At 42.0% G+C, this 19,180-nt stretch overlaps 1 protein-coding gene across 1 annotated transcript in view; it reads right to left on the bottom strand.

Annotated features, from left to right (window-relative positions):
• Positions 1–1,856: 1,856 nt before the first annotated feature.
• Positions 1,857–19,180, bottom strand: part of LOC126109852 (ubiquitin-conjugating enzyme E2 Z-like) — a 32,602-nt gene continuing 15,278 nt past the window's right edge. The window contains exons 2-5 of the mRNA XM_049914917.1: positions 16,097–16,357; positions 7,354–7,465; positions 4,626–4,835; positions 1,857–4,419 (exon numbers count right to left, since the gene is read on the bottom strand). Of these exons, the coding sequence (XP_049770874.1) occupies positions 4,039–4,419; positions 4,626–4,835; positions 7,354–7,465; positions 16,097–16,357 (964 nt within the window). The 3' untranslated portion in view covers positions 1,857–4,038. The remainder of the gene's footprint in view (positions 4,420–4,625; positions 4,836–7,353; positions 7,466–16,096; positions 16,358–19,180) is intronic.

Here is a 19,180-nt window from a genome sequence, read left to right as displayed (position 1 = left end):
CGTGCTGCATCACAGCTTTACACCCTGCACGCTTCAGTAAGAGCAAACGCATCAACCAGCAGGAAGCGGCCGCAGGGTCGCCGTACTCCAGCTCCTTGTACTCGCAGAACTACAGCATGAAGGAAAACTGTTTAGCACCAATGTAGCAGTGCACCTCTATTTCTAGTGCAGGCGGCCCTCAACACTGGAGTTTCACTCGCTCAGTTTCTGATCTCTAGTAAGCAACCACCAATTAGTATCAAATTTTCATACACAACACTTATTAATCATTCTGTAGGTCCTACATACCACAGAGAAAAACCTTCAGGGATGGGGAACAACTGAAGAAGTACAAAGCATGTGAGAAAAATAATGAGACCAATTTTTTTTCTGCCCAAGTTTTTATTTTTTTCCCAAGGGCAACATGATCTCCTTCAAAGTAGTTCTTCGGCAGCAATACAATGGTGGACTCATTGTTCCCAGTCTCAGCAGTAGCACTGAACGACTTCAACTACATGTCAGTCACAATCTTTCGAATGTTCTCCAGAGTCCCAAAATTACATCCTTTCACGCCATTTTTCAATTTTGGGAAAAGAAAATAGTCACAAGGGCTCAGATCTGGTGAATAGGAGGCTATGGAACAATGGGAATGTCTTTTAAGGTCAAAAATCCCCTGCTAGAAGTGGCTGTGTGATGTCACGATGCAGCACATACTTGTCTGCAGTGTCTGGCCTCAATTCTCCCTTTTTCTGAGCCTTTTGAGGATATATTTGTAAAACATCTGGTTGGCAGTTTGTCCTGGAGGAACAAATTCTTTATGCACGATACCCGTAAATTTTTAAAAAAGCGAATCAGCATTCTTTCGATCTTCGATTTGCTCATCCGAGTTTTTTGCTCTAAATGTCTGTATGCCACTATTTACTTTGCTGCTTTGTCTCAGGACAGTACTAGAATATTCAACATTCATGACCTGTGATCACACAACTGAACCATTCATGGTAATTGGCAGTCCTCTCAAAAAGATAAATGCACACGTTTCTTCAACTGTCCTGCCCATCTATGTGGTTTTTCAGCACCATTTTGGCACAAATCTTTGGTCAAAATTTGATGTCTGGTGAAAGTATTCAACAGGTCACCCACCATCCTTATTGTTAAATGTCAGTCTGTCCTCACAACAGTTTTTGAAGTCTAAGAACCCCCCCCCCCCCCCCCCCCCCAAGCAAGGTTTATCTCCGATGTGTTCGCGGCCTTCCAAAATGATTTGTGCCTGTGAGAAACTTGTGCTTTTGGTGAGGTATGTTTTCCACAGGCCTGTTTGAACTTTTCAAGTGTCACACTCACAGATTGCCCAAGTTTAACACAATTGCATAATGTTGTTCTAAATTCCACTGTTCCATTTTTGTAACACATATCAAGCACAAAACTTCACAGATGGCGTTCTCAAAAACCATGTGATGGCTATACAGAGCTAAATCTGGGACTGAGCATCAGGAAGGCACAAACACACTGGTTTACACAGGTAGAACAACACAGCTTTGCCAGATCGCTCGCTGTGCTGTCAGTCTCATTACTTTTCTAACACGTCCCGTAAATAAACTAAAAACAAGGATGTCACTGTGCGGCTCTAACGGTTCCCTCATCAAAGCGGAGAGCAGGATACACTGGCGAAGATTAGAGAGGAAGGACAGGTCCACAGGATGTGAATGGCTCCACCCATAATGAGGATAATAGTACACAAAGATGAAGGAGCAAGTACCTTTCCCTCAATCTTCAGCTCCCCTCGTCCTCAATACAGGTAGATTTCTTTTGTCCTTGGGTCTCGGTGACATGCCCTTTCTTTTAACATTAGCAGTTTCTAAGCATTAATAAAACTAACATTTCACTATACAAGAAACTTTATTGCTATTATGGAAGGGAACTTACATTTGTCCCCACCAAGTGTGATATTCAATTTTTTGCATAAAAAAGTCTCATCCAAAATGTAAATTACACATCTGGACAGAATACTTCAGGTGGAACATTTAATGGCAGAATTAAGTAACAGCTCAAGTTGTACAGTCCAATAACAGCATGCACCATTTAGTTTGCCACATTATTAAATGAACTGTGCAAACGGAGCCATTACTTGAATCTTTCACAATGGTGTAATGTCCTAAGTAGGACACAGAAATCACAGATAATACCATCAATCATTACTGGAGCTTCCCACATTCTATCGACATCTGAAGCTAAACACTGAATAACATGCAAGCAGTCGCAATTATAAGACCATCCATTTGTGGAAAAAAAAAAAAAAAAATCTTGTTAACTGTGAAATTTTGAATGCATCTGACTGGTAAAGAACCCTCACTCACAACACCAGTACTGCTCTCCCCAAAAATCACCATATGCAACTGCCGATATACTGCTGTGATGATGCAGTGCCCTAAAATGGAAATTTACTTAAATTACACAACATGTCAGACAGGTCCAAATACGACCTTAACAAACAAATTTTATCCACAAAGATTGCATTAGCAGTAAAAATCTGTATTTTAGCAACGAACACCATCAGGCATTAAATAGCCACGGCATATGAGCAATGTCCGAGTTTTTGTTCTCAGTTCAGTAAATAAAATACGTGGATCACAAAAACTGATCTGAATTACAAACAAATTATTTATGGAAACAGTCTTTTCTAAAAGCTACAAAGGAATCAATTTTATGACTCAACATGACATCATTACTATTCTGAAAAAGATACAGACATATTTTATCGTACATCTATCAAAAACACACTACCTGGTGGAAATTTTTGTTGATAGTTTGAATTTCAAAATTTTAAGCAAGCCTGTCTTTAGTAAAGAAGAACTGAGCCAATGTTTAAATACCCTGAATATATATTTTAGGATGTTTGAACCATCATATCACACTTATTCAAATACTAGACAAAGATACACTTTTTACATCCACTACGTCAAACTTTGTACCAAATTTCATTTTGTATCTAGCCTCACTGCTCCACAGAATTCAAAGCCAATATCTACATATGTGTGGTAACATTTCCAAATTAGGTAGGAAAATGTTGTAGCATTAATTGTGCCAGTCTATATTTACATCATTAAGTAAATAGAACTTCAAGAGTAATACCTGATCACTCAACTACATTACCTGAGGATGACGGCAAAGCTACAACTATATTTCCTCAAAATGTAAATATTTAATCAAAAATTTTTCATTTTCCACACTTTCAGTTCAACACATTGGTCTCCTTGACCAGTAAAAATTGTGCAGTTAAGTGCTTGCATGAGAGTCAAAACTGCTCCATGAAATAGATGAGGACAGAAGTTGACATTTTCATTCAACGAACAGTAAAGGAGGGTGAAAGTCAAATGGAAATGCTAGTACATTGTTGAATAAAAAATAAAATCATATCTTAGGCAATAGTAATTGGCCACTAAAATACAGTCTGATAAGCTGTTTTTGATAAACATCCCATGCATACAACTAGTTGATCGACCCACTACGTGGAATGACGTGAGGGGGGAGGGGAGGAATAGTGCACCAACACTCAGGTGGTTAGCCACATTAAGGCATTACAAAACCTGGCAAGAGTTTAGTGTAAAATGTTAACCATTTAACAGAAATGTCATCAACTAATACATTAAACAGACTGAAATCACATTATTCACATTGAATTGCAAACAGATGAAGCATTAGAGACATTCAGGAAATTTGGTGCATATAGAGAAAATAAAGTATCTACTAATTTTAACTTGTATATAACAAAAATTACATAATGTCAAATGCATATCTAATATTAAAATTACTGAAAAGACATTCTCTTGGGAAGGGTTGGGCCCTCGGACAAGTTAAGTGTGTCAGTTTTAATATAATTTTCTTTATAACAGTATGATTTATATGTTATCTTTTTATGAAATTTAATATACAATAGACATTCAACATACACACCAATCACAAATTTACACTAAGTTCATGAAAGTCTCCACCAGTGGTTACAACACTGAGGTTTCACAGCCGGCAAATGGCAATACCCGATTCACCCGTCCCACCCGCACATCAGCTCTTACTGTTCTCGACACCGACTGCCGATGCCTCATCTCCAGACATCACCAGCTCCGAAGATGTATTGGGTTCGCCAGCTCCATCGTTTCCCTTCGCGTTCTCTTCCGCCCCGACAGAAGTCTCACTGGAAGTGTCGTCCGACGTTGACGATGGAGAAGGAGGAGAAGACAGGAGAAAATCATCATCGCTGAGGTTTCCAGGAGTGGTGGCTGTCTCGCTGCCAGCGGAGCAAGCTGTTCGGGCTGTCGAGAACAGTGTAGGGATGGAGCTCGAGCTAGTAGAGGCATACTTTTCAGACAATTTTGTGTGTAGGGCCTTTATGCGTGCCAGTATAATTTGGTACTGAAAAATGCCTCGCTCTTCACCAAAAGGATCCTAAAAACACAAATGTACATGAAAGAAATACGTAATAAGAAATATGTACATTTAAATTTTAGAAAACACTAAATAAAATGGGGAGACAAGGGGGGAAAGGGACAATGTGGGCGGGAAAGGGACTTTCTATTTTGTTCTTTCTATATGGTGCCTAAATCTCTGTCACAAACGCTCTTTACTGTGACAATACACAGCGTCTGGCTTACCTGCATGTAGTGACCATTAAGATGCATTTTACGTCGAATAGACTGCTCGTAATAGTCGTAGAATTCCAAGAATGTTTTCTCCATAACCTCCATTAGTGTTTCTGGAATGGCAAGCATAGTCTCATTTTCTAGCATTCCACAGACTGCAACCCTCAGGGTCTCGTGATGTATTATGTCATTATACCGACTAGCGTCACCGGAGCATCGTTCCTACAAGCAAGCAAGTAGTCACCATTTAAAAATCAAAATAAGGAATCTGGCAACTGCTAACACTATTTTTATTATGTTTACTGAGAGTTGGAACTTCATAGAAGAGTTGAAACAGCTGTTCACACACACACACACACACACACACACACACACACACACACACACACACACACACAAGAATACAATGAGATAGGTTTCCTCCGCAATAAGAAGGAAATTGTCTCTGTATACACTATATTCTGTGTGTGTGTGTGTGTGTGTGTGTGTGTGTGTGTGTGTAAAAACTGAATTTTTCTGAATACAAGAATTAAAATAACAAGTAACTCCACTCATTCTATCAATCTGCTAAATAAGATCAAGCATGCCTCTATGAGAGTACAGACATCAATATCAATTACTATATATCTACTCTTGGCCATCTCTCCTTTTTCCTACATGGAGATAGAATTCTAAGGTGTGAGTTCCAGAAATGAATCTACCTGAAAATGTAGTTTTTTAATTGAAAATTACATAATTATATCGGCCTCATAATGAAAAATTTTGAAGCACTTTGGAAAGATAAGTCCTATGAAACATTCTTGGCACTTTCGCAGATCTTGCCTGGAATCTGTTTTGCACAATCCTTACACCTACTCCGAGGTAATTTTGATATTTCTACAGCTGGAATCAATTTAGGAAAACATCTTCCATTGGGTCTGTATCCAAGAGAATTATTTTGAGTGGAAGTTTATTCAACCAGGCCTTCTGTGTTCAAAGCCGCTGCCAATTCAGTAACAAATTCCACAAGCTTTCCGCTAGTAGGCTATATAAACATACAGATTTACAATCATCAAAATGTGGAGGGAGGGGAAAAAAGAAAGAAAAAGCTTTCTTCCATGACTTTTTCTCTCTCTAAAGGTAGCAGTCCATTCACTGGTCGCTGTGGTCTACACAAATCTTGTTTTTATTACACTGAAGAGGCAAAGAAATGTACATGTGCCTAATATTGTGTAGGGCCCCCGCGAGCACACAGAAGCACTCTAACACGATTTGGCATGGACTTCACTAATGTCTGAAGTAGTGCTGGAGGCAAATGACACCATGAATCCTACAGGGCTGTCTGTACGTCTGTAAGAGTACAAGGGGGTGGAGATCTCTTCTGAACACCATGTTGCAAGGCATCCCACATACGCACAATAATGTTCATGTCTGGTGGAGGTGTATAAACTCAGAAGAGGTTTTCCGGAGCCACTCTGTAGCAATTCTGGACGTGTGGGATTTCGCATTGTCCTGCTGGAATTGCCCAAGTATGTCAGGATGCAAATGGATGCAGGTGATCAGACAGGATGCTTACATACGTGTAAAATGTCAGAGTCATATCTAGACATACTAGGGGTCCCATATCACTCCAACTGCACACACCCCACCCCATTACAGATCCTCCACCAGTTTGAACAGTCCCCAGCTGACATGCAGGGCTCCACAGATTCATGAGGTTGTCTCCATACCGGTACACGTCCATCCGCTCAATACAATTTGAAACGAGATTCGTCCAACCAGGCAACACGTTTCTAGTCATCAACAGTCCAATGTTGGTGTTAATGGGCACAGGAGAGGCGTAAAGCTTTGTGTCGTGCAGTCATCAAGGGTGCACGTGTAGGGCCTTCATCTTCGAAAGCCCATATCGATGATGTTTCATCGAACAGTTCGCACGCTGACCCTTGCTGGTGGCCCAACATTGAAATCTGCAACAATTTGCGGAAGGGTTGCACTTCTGTCACGTCGAGTGATTCTCTTAAATCGTCATCGGCTGCATTCTTGCACGATCTTTTTTCAGCCACAGCAATGTTGCAGATTTGACAATTTACCGGATTTCTGATATTCAAGGAAACTCATGAATGGTTGTACAGGAAAATACCCACCTCATTGTTACCTCAGAGATACTGTGTCCCGTCGCTTGTGCGCCAACTGTAACACCACATTCAGACTTACTTAAATCTTGATAACCAGGCACTGTAGCAGCAGAAGCCAATCTAGCAACTGTGCTACACATTTGTTGTCTTATACAGGCAACATTTCCACTACATTGTGAGTAACAGTCTATTCTTTTCAAAATATTCTCATTTTAAAAATATATTTGTTATTCAGCACACCTTGAATTAAGGTATGTTACTGGTCTCTACAAGAGCTGGCAACCCTACTCATGGTTAACTGATAACCAAGAAGGCTGAACAGGTATGTAAATGAAATCACTCAAACCCAGAGGCTGTGTGAATACATTCATAAAACTGAGATGGCCATAGAGTCTAGCTTCTTTCGATTGGACAAAAAAAAGAAAGAACTATCAACTGGTCAATCAGTTGTTAAAACATATTTTTTGTCTCATCACTAGCTAATGTGCCCATCGATACAGGAAGATTTCTGTCACACATAAGAAATAAATTAGGATTTGTAGCAGCTTCTGCTAAATCAGTCTAAGGTAAACGTAGAACACTGAATTAACAGTGGGTCTCCTACATATTGTAAGTCAGACACATACCCGCTCAAATCCCGGTTCATTGTGGTACGGCTTCTCGTTGAGCAGGCTCTGAATCGATATCAAGACGGATGCCAAACTCTGAGCTGGACTCCAACAGGGGCCAGTCCATGTCCTGGAAATAAAGTGAGAGTCACAACATTTGTTTATTCTGTTTTTCCAGCATGCCGAGGCTGGAACGGATCTGCAACTCTTTTTGTGATTACAATAACCATATTATGTTGTACAGAAAGAACACTTATTTACTGGTTTCAGACTGCTGGTCTGTTATTAAAACAGCCGTAAATGTCACTCTTGCATTACACCAGTCATGCAAGTGGAAAATTCGTCACAATAGTAGACGACGCAGCCTACACGTGTACTCGTCACCAGCTTTCGAAGTGAAAACTTGACATTTTTCGTATAGCTTGACTGATGTAACCTGAGGCATACATTTATGACTGATTTGATAATGAGCTTGCAGTCCAAAACTGGTTATCAATAAAAAAATATTCTTCCTGTGTGACTTAAAACAGTTTTCATAACAGTTATTGTAATTAGTTCATTTGATCACTCATTTTCTATAGAACGCATCAAGAAAGAGAATCTTCGGAGACGTGGAGCGTGTCGAGGTACAAATTAACAATGAACTGTGACTATACATAGTAATGCTATTCACACTTCTGGATCTAAATTTAATTAATTAAATTAGAAATAACTCTGCTACTTTGCACAGCCTATAACAAAGGGCGGTCTCAATCTCACAATTGATGATGCAAGACTCTTCTTGTTAGCCATGTGAGAAGCTTGAGCTTGATTGTGAAACTAACAGCTGAGTGGAGACCAGACAATGTGAATCCCCCTCTAAACTGAGCAGATCCATCCAGCTTACAGCTACATCAGTCTGCACTACTCTGAGTACAGCTCCATACACAAGGTGAGCTAATTCTTGGAGCCAGTAATTGAATCTTAATTAAACAAATTCTTGATGGAATCCAGTAACAGAAATCACGTTGCAGAGAAGAGGGCATTGTTGAAGCAGGACTGCACCTGGAGAAATGTCCACAGTCCAAACCTGCCACGGTCAGTAGGACACATCTCGGTAAATGACAAAATCGAGACATCGAGGAGTTAATGACATCAGCTGTGAATGGGCATCGATTGAAATCGATGGGGAAGTTTACAATTTGTGCCGTGTCTCCTGCTTACGAGGCAGACGTGCTGACCACTCTGCCATCCAGACACAGTAGCCACCACAACTGCACACACTAGCCGAGCACAGTACCTCCCGCCAGACCAAAATCCTCAACTTATACACAAACTACTGATTTAGTTCCCTCAGCCATTATCCTCATTACTCTTAGAATTTCACAGATTACTGTAAGAGTTCGAGTGTGGTGTGCATCCACACTGAAGCAATCATTGGCCACCCTCGCCAAAACTATATATGCAATGACTGTTCTTTCGTACACTTCCAAAAGAACAGAGACCATATGTATAAATGTAAAATTGTCAACAAATAGGAAACCAAACAAAAATCATCTGTGTCCCATGCCAGCACAAGAGATTCGTGAGCAGGTTTGTGTGTGGAAACACTGTCACAAATATCTCCATACCTGTGTCATAAATGGGCTGTTATATACCAAATAAATCCAAAATATAATGGTGTAAGGGAATCTATTTGTCTTGAGAAATTAGAAACAACACAGCAATATGGCTTTTAGGATACACACCAGAGTGTAACACATCATTTCACGAAAGAGATACATTCTAGATGCCTCCTTGCTGACAGATGATGTTCATCATCTGCAGATTTCATTAGATAGTTAATGAAATGCAAATATGCCTATCATGAGAGAATTTATTTGAGACTGACAGTAATTTTCTGCCGTACACAAATTAATGGGTCAGTGGTTGCTCCAAGGTGGTGAATCCCCTCTTGGGAACATGCAGTGCCCCAGAGAATTCTGGTAGATGTGACAAGGAATGCTGATGACACCATGAGGACAGTCAGGAATTCTCTCTCTCTCTCTCTCTCTCTCTCTCTCTCTCTCTCTCTCTCTCTCTCTCTCTCTGTGTGTGTGTGTGTGTGTGTGTGTGTGTGTGTGTGTGTGTGTGTGTGTGTGTGTGTGTGTGTTTCTACTTTTTATCCCTTTTGGCTGAAAGCTTAAATGTACAGCAGTCTTCTCATTGTGCCTGTCGGTGACTCACTATATGTACTGTAACTCCCAGACACAGGCATTTTTTGTCCTGTCTGACACACAGTTCCTGTTTGTGAAGGGTGTGCATAGCCATTGTGATGTGGATGAATTCAGAGAAGCACTGTCTGAGAAAAACTGCATAAACATTCAGTCCAATCATGGAAGATTCCAAAGTGGTGTAAAATTGACAACTTACTTTAATGTTCTGAAATGTAAAATTGTGGACTTCACAAAATGAAAAATATAGTACCCTCATCATCAACACTCCGCTGAAAGTTGGTGAGCATCACACAATCCTCTTAACAGACTTTGTCCATTTTTCCCAGTCTCCTGCATTTTGAAGTATCTGGCCCCATGATTGGTGTATCTTCTCCTTTATCTGGTCCATCCACCGTCTCGATGGTCTTCCCTGCAATCTTTTCCCTTTGACTTTGCCTTGGATGATCACCTTTTTCAATTTATCTTCTTGTCAAATTATGTGACCAAAGAACTGCACGATTCACTGGAAACACACACAGGATAACCTCTTCTCCACCATGAGTTCTTGAAGGATTGATTTGTTGGCCCATTTGTCTATCCACGATATTCTCAGCAACCTCTTGTATGTCTCGAAAGTATAAATTATTTTGTCGTCCCTTCAGTTGCTGTCCATGTTTCAGTACCATAAAGGAAAACTGGAAACACCAGACATTTCAACACTCTCAATTTAGTATGTCTGGTTAGAGCTCGGTGTTTCCAAATCACATCAGCTTTGTCCGCAGCTTGTGATCTAGTGGCTAGCACCGACGTCTCTGGATCACGGGGTTCTGGGTTCGATTCCCAGCAACCAAGTTTTATCCATGAACAACTTATTTTAGCATGTTCTCCAGCTAGTTCTATGTTGGTTAGAGATGTGCTGTCTTCATCTCTGGTCTCATTCCAATCCCGGAGTTTCTAGATTCTCTCACATGTTTCACTGAAGTAATTATTTTTGTCTCTTTTGCAGTTCCTCTGTATTAACACCAATAACTTTTAGTACAGCTGAGTTCCCTGTAATCCTCTCATGCTCTGTACTTTTCTGTCTTCAATGATTTATATGGTTCCCCTAATAAACCACATATTTTTATTCCTCACTTTTTTGCTATACTTGACTACTTGCTCAGCTGTTGTAACTAATGTCTCCTTCAGAAAATTCCATTTCTCAGCAGATGTCATGTTATTTGACAGATTGGTTGAAAGTATTTCTTGTAGCAGATTCCTAAAAATTTCAGTATTAGCCTTTTGCTTACTTTTCTTGCTTTTGGAGATGTCCCTTTACATTTTGACAATCTTCGTCGTAAGCCAGTCAAGGAGTAGCCTATCTGATTACAGTATGTTCCACCTGGTGAGGTATTGGAAGCATGTGCCGGCTACAACAATCTTATTTTCCTGAAAGAACTGTATCAGCTGATCTCTATGATCATTTCTTTTACCTAAATCATGACAAGCCCCCTTGGCTACCTTAGCATTAAATTCTCTTTGCACTATGGTAACTTCCTTTCTGGGTGCTTACTCTAGGCAGATGGAAAGGACTTGTGTAATGCTGCTAACTCTACATCATCATCAAGGTATAGTGTTGTATTTCACCAGTTTTATTTGATCACTGACAGGCTACAACTCACATAACTGCAGCATTCCATCCTTTGTGTACTAATAAGACAACACCACTGATGGAATTATCTGATTTACCAGAAAAAAATACTGTTATTGACATTAGCTGTTTTGAAGTGCCCAGTGCCTTTCCAGTAAATCTCTGCTAATCCTAATACCCCTATTTTAGTTCACTGTTCTTTCCTTTCCACAATCTATAACTTTCCAATTTGGCACAATCATTGTACGTTCCAAATCATAAATCTGTGTGTATTCCTTTGGGTGTTCACTGTTTTTCTTCAAGCTGTCCACCCAGAGATCTGACTGGCAGACTGTTGAATGGCAGGCAAATTCATGGTGGGTTTTCTTGGGAACAAAACAATGGGGTGGTTTCCTGTTGCCTTCCACAGTGATTTGTAAATATAGAGAAAAATATGAAGGACTATGTAGAATTGGTTAGTATCAGTGGTAAGGTCACGGTTCATCCCAGATAAGGAGGTAGGACAAATGAAGAGCTCTCGTAAGCAGGGTCACATAAGTGCTGAAACAATTTTCTTTCACTGAGATTATTACATAGTTCCTGCCCACTATCCTACGACTACAAATCAATGAGTCAAAATTGGAAATCAATCTAATTGTACAACTACGCAGGTGTAACAATTTGTATGGATATAAGATTGAATGGTCACCATAGCCTCAGTCACAGGCAAAGCTGATGGCTGACCAGTTCATTGGTAGAATACCAGAGAGATGAAACCAGTATACAGCAGAGATTGCTTACAAAAAACTAGTATAACCAGGGCCAATTTGAGGCACAAGTTGCACTTGGCACACCAAGCTGAGAAGGGAACCTGGGACACAACCTGTAAGATTTCTATACACAACGTATCACAATTAGTAGAGTCCGCTCGGGGTGCCACCAGTGCCCAGTTGCAAGATTTGTACGCAGTGCATTTCATAATTAGTAACGAAAACTGACAAAGATGAAACTGTACAAGAGAAAAGGGCAGAAGGGGAGGACACCAAATGATGTTACATGTGTGGAAAAATGTTCTTGAGCTGGCTCTATGTATAAACCATCCTAGAATATTGCTCAAGTGTGTGTCACTGTACAACACAGGACTGGAAGACTCTTGAAGGTGGACACAAACTGTTAAAAACGTGTCTAATCACAGAAGTTCAAGAACCAGTTCCAAATGATGACTTTACAAACGTGCTAGTGACCACTTTGTATTACTAGTGTAAGGGTTGCACGGACAAGATCCGACTAACTGCGACACACGAGGACACGTTTAAACAACCTTTCTTCCCACACTTCATATATAAATGAAACGGTATGAAGCTGTAACAACTGGTAAAATAGGAAGTACATGCTGCCATGTATTTCACAGTGGTTTGCAGAATATCGATGTAGGTTAGAAGATAAGCTCCCCAAAACACTACAACTAAGTGAATGCTCAGCTTTTCATAAAATGTTCTCATATAACTTCGTCTCACAATCCTATTTCATATCAAATTGAGCCTGTGCATGATCACATTTCCTGTAACTGTCCTAATACAGGGAATTCTTCATCTCCATGACACAACACACATACTTTAAGGTCCATACCATTTACGTAATAATATTTCCTTGTCAAAAAAGTTCCAGGACAGTTTTTTTTTTTAATAAAAAGTTGCACTTAACCAAGTAAAGATTGTAGCTCCTATCGAAGTAGTCCCTTTGGCTATCCGTACACCGTTGCCAATGTTTCTGGAGCTCTTGGAAGAAAGGAGGGAAATTTTCAACTACGATACTTGTAAGCTCATTTGTCACTGCCAACTGGATAACTGCAATATCTTGATGAAGCTTTCCTTTCAGTCACCTAAACAAGAAAAAAAAAAGTCAAGTGGCAAGGGTCAACTGAATATGGCGGATGTGGGATGGCAATAACAGAATGCCTGCCCAGATACTCCGAAACAGATAAAGCAGCATGGGGTCCTGTATTGTCATACAGTTAGGAAGCGGTCCTAAGAATCAGGGCACAATGTCTAACTCCACTGCAACTGTTTCAAGACTAACTTAAAAAGAATGGTTCACTGTTTGACCTTGAGGAACATACTTATGGTGAACTAATCCTTTACTATCAACACTGTCTGTGCTCCAAAGTTGTCATTCGACTCTGTTCACGACTGGTGATCCAGGACTCTGCCATTCGGCGCTTCTGACACTTCGTGTGAGGGCCATACTGCTGGTAGCACCAACTATAATCTTTGACAGAAATGTCTGATCACACTCGACTCTACCTAATAGTTCAGCACAAATTCTTTGTCTTTCATCTTTCTGTTTGTCAGTTATGACACACATTACTATTAAAATTAGGTTGTTCTCATATTGCACACAGACTCACATGACATTCTTCTTCCAACAACTGCCTTACACACTTCACATTTGCATCGGTATGTGCTGTAGACAGGCAACCAGCTCTGGGATCATCATGCACGGAATATCTCCCTTGACGAAATCTTTCATGCCACTTGAATACACGACTTCTTTAAATTACCTTGTCTGCTTTCACTTGCTTAATCATTGTCCACATCTCACTAGAGTTTTTCCCTAGCTTAACACAGAACTAAATGTTTACTCTCTGCTCACATTCAACATGCACTGTGTGAGAATCCAACCGTGCATGGCTAAGCACAACCATGCCAACTAGTGAGGACACACATGTACAAGGTAACATGCAAACATCATTTGTTCCTGTTTTGTATTGCAAACTCAGAAATTAAAAAAACACCTATCCTGGAACTTTTCTGACAAAGGGAGAACATTTATTCTAGGGGGATCATATATACCCAGTATGTCCATGGGATATCCATTAGTGCATACTGCAGCTGTTGACAGCAATTTCATTGTACATGGCACAAGAACTGTTAACGCATGTGGTTGTAACCACTTCCTACCACACACTCACTACTTTATAACTAACTGCTGCCTTCAACATTACATTCCTATTATAGTCAATGTAATATTCTTGGCAGGATTCGGCAATTGTATACAAGTATCTATTTAACATAATTCTAATTTATTGTTCCATCTAACTTGCACACTTTTTTAATTCGATTACATGCTTTGATCACTCTGGATCATTTTCAGATCCAAACGAAGATGATCCTGAGTGACCAAAACATGTAATTGAATTAAAAATGCCACATCTAATACGAAACAATAAATATCTGATTACATTCATGTTACCAGAGGGTGCACATCACTGATTTGAGCAGTGATACAATACTGCTTAAAACTGCATGCACATTGGTACGAATTGTTGCTTGAAGCCATTACCCACTACAGGCAAGGGCCCATGTTTGAGTCCCCGCACAGAAGATGGTATGTGATACCCTGCGCTTCCATCCTAACCCCCCTCCCCTTCTTGCACTATCTGAAACAGCGCAACAGACTATCTTAGTTGGAGATGTGGTGGCAGACATTAGTGCACTGTCATGAATTTTTACCAGCCAGCAGAAAGCATCCATCAGTTACAAGCACTCAGCCTAAAAGAGGGGACGTGTAGCAAGTGTTTGTCAGATTCAAGTTGGATAAAAAGATGGAACAAATTGAGAAGCAACATTGAATCAAGTTTTGACAAAAGCTGGGTGGTAGCAAAGAGGAAACCATTTGCAAGATTCAACATGGTTTCAGGAACAATTCCACGACCAACATGTCGATAAAAGAAGTGTTACGACTGCTTTAAAGATGGCATCACACCAATGGAGGACAAACAGATCCTCGATAAGTTGCAATGATAATGTAATCGAGGAAGTACAGACTTTGCTGATGTAAGACTATTTTATTACAGTAAGAGAACTTGCAAACGAGATACAGGTAAGTATAAGGTCAGTGTCTTCAATTTTGTCTATTTGTGCACAAGCAGTGTGTCCACAAAATTTTATCAAAAGTGCTGACAGTGTAGCACAAAGAAATTTTCACTCTGTAGTGGAGTGCGTGCCGAGGTGAAACTTCCCGGCAGATTAAAACTGTGTGCTGGACCGAGACTCGAACTCGGGACCTTTGCCTTTTGCGGGCAAGTGCTCTACCAACTGAGCTAACCAAGCACGACTCGCGCCCCATCCTCACAGCTCTAATTCCACCAGTACCTCGTCTCCTACCTTCCAAACTTCAAAGGTCCCGAGTTCGAGTCTCGGTTCGGCACACAGTTTTAATCTGCCAGGAAATTTTAGAGTAGCAGAAGCTAGACCATCTGGAAATCACACGGGACATTCCAGACAGTGCAAACAATAGCCCTTAAATGCAACCGCAGTCAGCACACTTAACTTTGTGACTGGGTCTATCTCGTCCACGTATGGGTGCAACTCATTTTCTTCGCTGCCGAAATTATATCCCGGGATTCTCTACTGTACTCTAGCCCAGAATTGTTTCAATGTCTCAGAAGATTTCATAGTACTGCAGCCACCACAAAAGAGCATCTCGGAAATAGTCGCTAGACTGTGGCTATCCCATTCACCACAGCTTCCTATCTCATATTAGCAGTGGTGCACCTATACGTGCAGTAGAGTCTACGAGGAACACAAAGCAGGAGGGAGGTATCAACAGAATTGAAGCAATAACGCATGCTGTGAGGCACGTCCAGATAGCTCAATCGTCGAAATTGCAGCTCCCAAAAAGGCAAGGACCCGGCTTCGAATGCTGGCTCCAGGTTTCACAACAATGTACACTGGTGAGTGAAATATTTGTTCTGGTAACATTCACCTGTTTTACGTAGAAGTACCACAGAAACACTACGTTCTTACACCTCGTGGAAGGAAATTTTCTCCAGTATTTCCAATGGCACACATTCCTCAACTAGAATAAACATTACACAGATTTAGATGGGAATTTTATCTACTATGCCATTTGACACAAATTTTACCAACTATGCCAGCTGATACAATATATGTCAAACAAGATGTACAATACTCACCCAAGAATACTGAGGCAGATCTTCCCATTCTTGTACAGGTTTGGGTTAAACCTGACAGTGCCTCCTCCAGTCGTCATGAGCTTGACACGTGGTGGCCGTATAGGGTAGTCCGGAGGGCATCGCACGAGGAAGTAGAAGAAGCCGCCCTCGTAGGGGGTGTCGAAGGAACCCGTGACGAGCGCGTGGATCACGGTGATGTCCTTCTCGTCGGGAACGACAAACAGACCAGGCGGCGGTTCGTTGTAGATTGACATCATGTCCCTGAAATATAACCACTGATAGACAGCACACATTTTTGGCAGTTTATCGAGTACTAATTGTAAAGGAAACAACCACAAAAAATGGGAGGCCTGAAAGAATTGGTACCGGCTCAAAAAGAAGCGATTAAAAATCGTTTTCATGTAAATTATGCATCCTCATCTAGGGTTCAGAATGGAGTTATGCACTCAGATGGGAAGATTGCCAGCAAGGAATTTTGATCGGTCAGTTTAAAAGAGGGGGAAAGGGACCATACTATGAGGTCATCGGTCCCTCGTTCCTAATGAAACAATGCCACAAGTGTGAGAATGAAACAGACAATGTGTATAACACAAAACGGAAAGAAAGGAAAGACCACAAGAACGAAGGAAAGGCAATGAACACTAAAAGAAACAAAGAGAGGACAGGAGAACAACAGAGAGACGCAAGAAACAGTTAGAAGAGAGTAAAACAAGGAAGCTGACCGACTAAGCCTTCACCCTACAAGCACTAGAGTGGAGGACACAGAGGGACAAAGGACAGGCACTAAAACTCACATCGAATGATGAAACCCACTCTCACAGGTGAAACTTAAAACCAAATCAGCCGATGAGGCACTGTCTGCTAAAATCGATGATAACGAGTCCGGCAAACGAAGATTAAGTCGCAGGGCGGCCAAAGGAGGACATACTAGAAGAATATGGGCCACTGTCAACCGGGTGCAGCACCGACACTGAGGTGACTAACGGCACTAGAGGTAGCCGTAGGTCACCCGTGCATGGCCAATGCAGAGAACCCCACAGTCCCTGCGAGATGCCATCGTCGAAGACTTCCACACATTCTCGGTCCCCTCAATGGCTTGCAGTTTGTTGTGCGTACTGAGATTCTGCCATTCCCTCTCCCAAAGCTGAAAAACCTTGCAGCGAACGCGGGTCGGTTGTGGGGATGCCCATCTCCAGAAGTGGTTTCCATGTAGCGTGTTTGGCCAGCCTATCAGCAAGTTCATTTCCTGGGATTCTGACGTGACCAGGGGTCCAGACGAACACCACTGAATGACTGGACTGTTCCAGGGCATAGATGGACTCCTGAATGGACACTACCAAAGGGTGACAAGGGTAGCACTGGTCGATAATTTTCAGGCTTCTCAAGGAGTCGGTACATAACAGAAGAAGACTCCCCAGGGCATGAACGAAGATACTGAAGTGCACGAGAAAAGGCCACCAGATCTGCAGTGAATACTGCACCCATCGGGTGAGGAACGCCATTCAATATGGCTGCCGTGCACGTAGGCAAAGCAAATGCAACCATCAGCCATCGAGCCGTCGGTGTAAACCACTTCAGAGCCACGGAACATGTCAAGAATCGAGAGGAAGTGACAGCGGAGGGCCGTAGGGTGAATGGAGTCCTTAGGGCCACATGAAAGGTCCAGACGAAGCAGTGGATGAGGCGTACAACATGGAGGTGAATGGACCACAAGTAGAGGTGGTAAAGGGAAGGACTGCAGTTTGGAGAGAAGGGACCGCACGCAAACTACAATCGTTAGCCCCGACCTGGGCCACCGATGCGGGAGATGGACTGCCGTGGGCGAGAAAAGGAGACGGTAATACAGATGCTCAGGGGAACTATGAATGTGTGCTGTGTAACTGGTGAGCAGTTGCACACGTCTGATCTGCAATGGAGGGACACCAGCCTACACCAGTACGCTGGTCACCGGACTCTTCCTAAAAGCTCCTGTCGCTAGTCGAACCCCACAGTGTTGCACAGGGTCGAGTAAATGCAACGCTGAAGGTGCTGCCGAATCATAAACCACACTCCCATAGTCAACTCGCGATTGTACAAGGGCTCTGTAGAGTTGCAGCAGCGTAGAGCAATCTGCACCCCAATTGGTGTTGCTCAGTCAACGGAGGGCATTGAGGTGCTGCCAGCACTTCTGCTTAAGCTGACGAATATGAGGCAGCCAAGTCAATCAAGTGTCGAAAAACAGTCCTAGGAATAGATATGACTCCACTACAGTGAGTGGATCGTGATTAAGGTAAATGCTGGGTCCGGAGGAACTGTATGACGCCTACAGAAGTGCACGACACACGATTCTGTGCCTGAAAACTGGAAGCCATGGGCTAGAGCCCATGACTCCGCCGTGTGAATGGCTCCCTGTAGGTGACGCTCAGCAACATCAGTACTGGAGCTGCAGTACAAATTGCAGAAGTCGTCTGCATCCAGGGAGGGTGAGACAGAGGGCCTAACAGCTGCTGCCAGACCATTAATGGCCACTAAAAATAGAGAGACACTTAATACAGAGCCCCGCAGGTCTCCATTCCCCTGCATATGGATGGAACTATTGGAGGTACCAACATGGACACGGAAAGTACAGAGCGACAGGAAGTTTTGGATTAAAATTGGGAGCGGGTCACAGAGACCCCACTCATACAATGCGGCAAGGATACGATGTCGCCAGTTCATGCTGTATGCTTTACATAAGTCAAAAAAGACGGCAACCAGGTGTTGCCGTCTCGAAAAGGCTGTTCAGATGGCAGACTTGATTATCAGTGGCAGAGCGATCCTGGCAGAAGCTGCCCTGACATCGAGCCAACAGGCCACTTGACTACAGGACCCACCCCAACAGCCACCATGTCATATGTTCCAGCAGCTTACAAAGAACACTGGTGAGGCTGATGGGCTGATAGCTACCCACATCGAGTGGGTTTTTACTGGGTTTGAGCACCGGAATGATGATTCTCTCCCACCATTGCAATGGAAAGACGTCATTGCGCCAGATCCGAATGAAGATGATGAGATGTCGCTTGTAGTCAGATGAGAGATGTTTAATCATCTGGCTGTGGATCCAAT

Source organism: Schistocerca cancellata, chromosome 12 (genome assembly GCF_023864275.1).
Source record: "Schistocerca cancellata isolate TAMUIC-IGC-003103 chromosome 12, iqSchCanc2.1, whole genome shotgun sequence".
NCBI lineage: Eukaryota > Metazoa > Arthropoda > Insecta > Orthoptera > Acrididae > Schistocerca > Schistocerca cancellata.
This window is presented reverse-complemented; position numbering and strand designations above follow the sequence as displayed.